The sequence below is a fragment of the Olea europaea genome, unplaced genomic scaffold (genome assembly GCF_002742605.1).
Source record: "Olea europaea var. sylvestris unplaced genomic scaffold, O_europaea_v1 scaffold1778, whole genome shotgun sequence".
NCBI classification, from domain to species: Eukaryota; Viridiplantae; Streptophyta; class Magnoliopsida; order Lamiales; family Oleaceae; genus Olea; species Olea europaea.
In genome coordinates, this window is record NW_019235513.1 from 58,276 (window position 1) to 61,459 (window position 3,184).

At 38.5% G+C, this 3,184-nt stretch overlaps 1 protein-coding gene across 1 annotated transcript; it reads right to left on the minus strand.

The window, feature by feature from the left end:
• Positions 1 to 413: 413 nt before the first annotated feature.
• LOC111378159 lies at positions 414 to 2,118 on the minus strand. The gene is made up of 5 exons (XM_023001324.1): positions 1,842 to 2,118; positions 1,622 to 1,758; positions 1,391 to 1,553; positions 802 to 1,297; positions 414 to 525 (listed from the first exon to the last, which is right to left on the minus strand). The coding sequence occupies exons 1-5, from the start codon at positions 2,116 to 2,118 to the stop codon at positions 414 to 416; spliced, it is 1,185 nt and encodes a 394-aa protein (XP_022857092.1).
• Positions 2,119 to 3,184: the final 1,066 nt, after the last annotated feature.

A 3,184-nucleotide genomic window follows, 5' to 3' on the forward strand; every position in this document is an offset into this window, starting at 1 on the left:
GCTTAATTTATAGTCTTTAGCTAGACTTTGTTGCTTTTAGGCTCTTCATGGTGGCTTGAAAAGAGAATTTTCAGCCTTGCATTTTAAGCACTGGTTGCACTTCTTTCTTTCTCTTTCATCCGACACATGATCAAGTTTCCATTGTTATCCCTACCAACACTTCCACCTATATCTGGCCGGCCTTTATAACTCTTCCAATGATCAACTCGTTCACAATCCTCAAAATATGATGGTTACTTGATTGGATTCTCCATGGCGAAGCTTTGTTGCTTATCCTCCACCCTCAGGACTATCTCGTTTGTATCAAAATCAAGTAATGCCCGACTTGTTGACAGGAATGACATTCCTAGTATTATTCGAATTTGGGATGCCTCTTCTATGTTTAGAATGATAAAGTCAGCTGAAAAAATAAATTATCCCATCTTGATGAGCATGTCCTCGACTATTCCATAGGGATGTTTCAATGTTCGATCCGCCAGCTGAAGGATGATAGAAGCCGCCTTGGGATCTCCCAATCCCAATTTCCTGAAAAGAGGCAAAGGAATCAAGTTAATACTTGCTCCTGAATCAATTAAACAATTAATACCTTGTAAGTTTCCTATGGAGCAAGGTCGAGTGAAACCCCCTGGATCTTTAAGTTTGGGAGGGATCCTGTGCTAGATGATCGCGTTGCAGTCTTCAGATAGTATTATTGTTTCATGCTTGGGCATCTTCCTCTTTTTAGTCAGCATTTCCTTCAAAAACTTAGAATAGTTTGGAATTTGAAGGATAGTGTCAATGAATGGAATGTTGACATGTAACTTTTTGAGAATTTTCAGGAATTTCATATCTCGCTTCTCCAATTTGGTCTTCTGTAACGTTTGAGGAAAAGGGACCAGAGGTGTCAGTGAAGTGCCATGAACATTTGGCTTAAGCTGTGGATTGTCTGAAACTGTTTGTTGGTCCTTTTCTATTACTTTTTCAGATTGCTCCATCGGTTCCTTATCCTTAGTAGGCATTTGAGTTCTCTCAGTCTCCTTCCTCTTTACAGTGATTTTTGGCAATTGAACACCACTCCTAGTAGTGATGGCCTGAACCTGCTCTGCTGTTGGCTGGCGTTGAAGTTTTTGAGGAAATGGAATGGGTGGCACATAAGCTTTGACAAGGATAGTGGATGTGGTAGATGGGAGCTCAATAGTTGCATAATTTACCGCCTCAGCTACAAATACCTGCTCCCGTGGGTTCTTCTCTGTGTCATTCGACAAGTTACCCTGTGGTCTGTTGGCTAATGCAGCTGCTATCTGTCCCACCTGATTTTCTAGGTTATGTATGGAAGCCTATTAATTTTTCATTACTGTTTCAGTCTTGGTGATGTACGTGACCAGTAGATCTTCCAAGGATTGCCTCTTACCTTGCTGTTGCAAAATTACTGGTGGATTATCCTTCATCTGATTTACTTGATCTGGATTATCCACCCACGAATAGTTAGGATGATTGTTCAAACCCAGATGGTAGTTGTATGGGTAAGATCCATTTAGCCTCTGATAGTTCTTCGCATAACTGACCTCTGCTGACTAACCCATGTGAGTAGAAGCCAAAGGGCAGCTTGAAGTGATGTGATCTGCCCATAACCTGCGCATACCGGAGTTGGATGTTGTACCACGTGCACAGATTGAGTTAAAGTATCAAGCTTCTTTGTTATTGCTTCCATCTGCACTGTCAATGCTGTCACTGCGTCCACATTATGCAATCCAGTTATTTTTCTCGGAGCTTCCCTATCTGTTAGCCAGTTGGCCTGACTCTCAGCAATCCTCTCAAATAAATTATGTGCTCATCCACCTCGATAGTCAAAATTGATCCACCCGCAGAAGCATCAACTATATTGCGAAATTCAGCGCGCAATCCATTATAGAATAGATATATTTGTGCCAGTTTAGGAACATCAAGATTTGGACATTTTCTAAACGCACTTTTGAACTTGTCCCATGTTTCCGAATATGTCTCATGATCCTTCTGTTTAAAAAGATATACTTCATTTCTGATTTGGTGGACTCGAGATGGTGGGAAGAATTTCATGGTAAATTTTTGTACCATGTCATTCCACGATATGATGCTCCCGGGGGTTGTAACATCATCCATATTTTCGCACCCTCATTCAAAGTGTGGGAGAATAAACGCATTCAGAATGAATCTTGTGACATCCCCTCATGGCTAATGACATCACAAAGCATGGTAAAAGCTTGAATATGTTCGTGTGGATTTTCCGTAGCTTTTCCGCTGAACTTGATGTCTTGATGACTCTGGAAAATATTTATGACATCTGGTCGGATGTGAAAGTTTGCTTGTCCGAATGGTGGATAGACAATAGGAGGTTGAATCGATGTAGGTACTGGATTCACATAATCTTTAACCAATATAGGCTGAGCTGGAGGTGGTTGTTGAACCCGAAGTGCTGCATTCTGCAATGCATTTTGAATCTGGTCTTGATTCTCAGCCATTACCCTCGTTCTTCTTAGTTCTCTTAGTGTTGTTTAAAGGTCCTTCCGATTTCGAGATCTAGTAAAAGCCTTAAGAGTAAAATAAGAAGAAATTAGGTATCACGATTAACGCCTAAAATAACAAAAATAATAAATAAATAAATAAATAATAATAATAAATTCAAATCCAATGTAAACTAATAAACTCATACTAAAACTTTATTCCCCGGCAACAGCGCTAAAAACTTGTTTGTGTGATACCCGTAAGCGTACGGATCGTTGACAAGTAATAATAAGTGAGTTAAGAGTTATCGTCCCACAAAGAATAAATTTAATTCAAGTTTACTAGTTTATTATAGAATTCTAGTTATGAAAACAAAATAAATATTTTGATTTGATTTAAACTAAACTAATCTAAGAAAGCGATAAAAATTGGGGTTTTATCAAATTATGGAGAATTGTATTGGATTTCGACTCCATCTATTGCTATTTATTTCAATTCTTGATTCGTAATCTAATTTCTTTCACGAGTTCTTGACAATCGATAACACTAATATGTTAAATGTTCTTTTCCAAGATACACCAACCTATGATTAACACGACCCGATCCTATTCCTAGTCCGAATTCATATGAAAATCATGCATTTAGTTTAAGTTATCAATATGATTGCATGTATGATAGATATTATTCCTAATCCTAACTATACATGTTAATTTTGCCGCGTTCT

Excerpts from the sequence above, each read along its gene's own strand:
- LOC111378159 (XM_023001324.1), bottom strand. The coding sequence starts at position 2,118 with ATGGATGATGTTACAACCCCCGGGAGCATCATATCGTGGAATGACATG. Across the intron at positions 1,554-1,621 it reads TGGTACAACATCCAACTCCG|TCAGCAGAGGTCAGTTATGC; the intron begins GTATGCGCAGGT and ends CACATGGGTTAG. Across the intron at positions 1,298-1,390 it reads AGTAATTTTGCAACAGCAAG|AAAATCAGGTGGGACAGATA; the intron begins GTAAGAGGCAAT and ends TACATAACCTAG.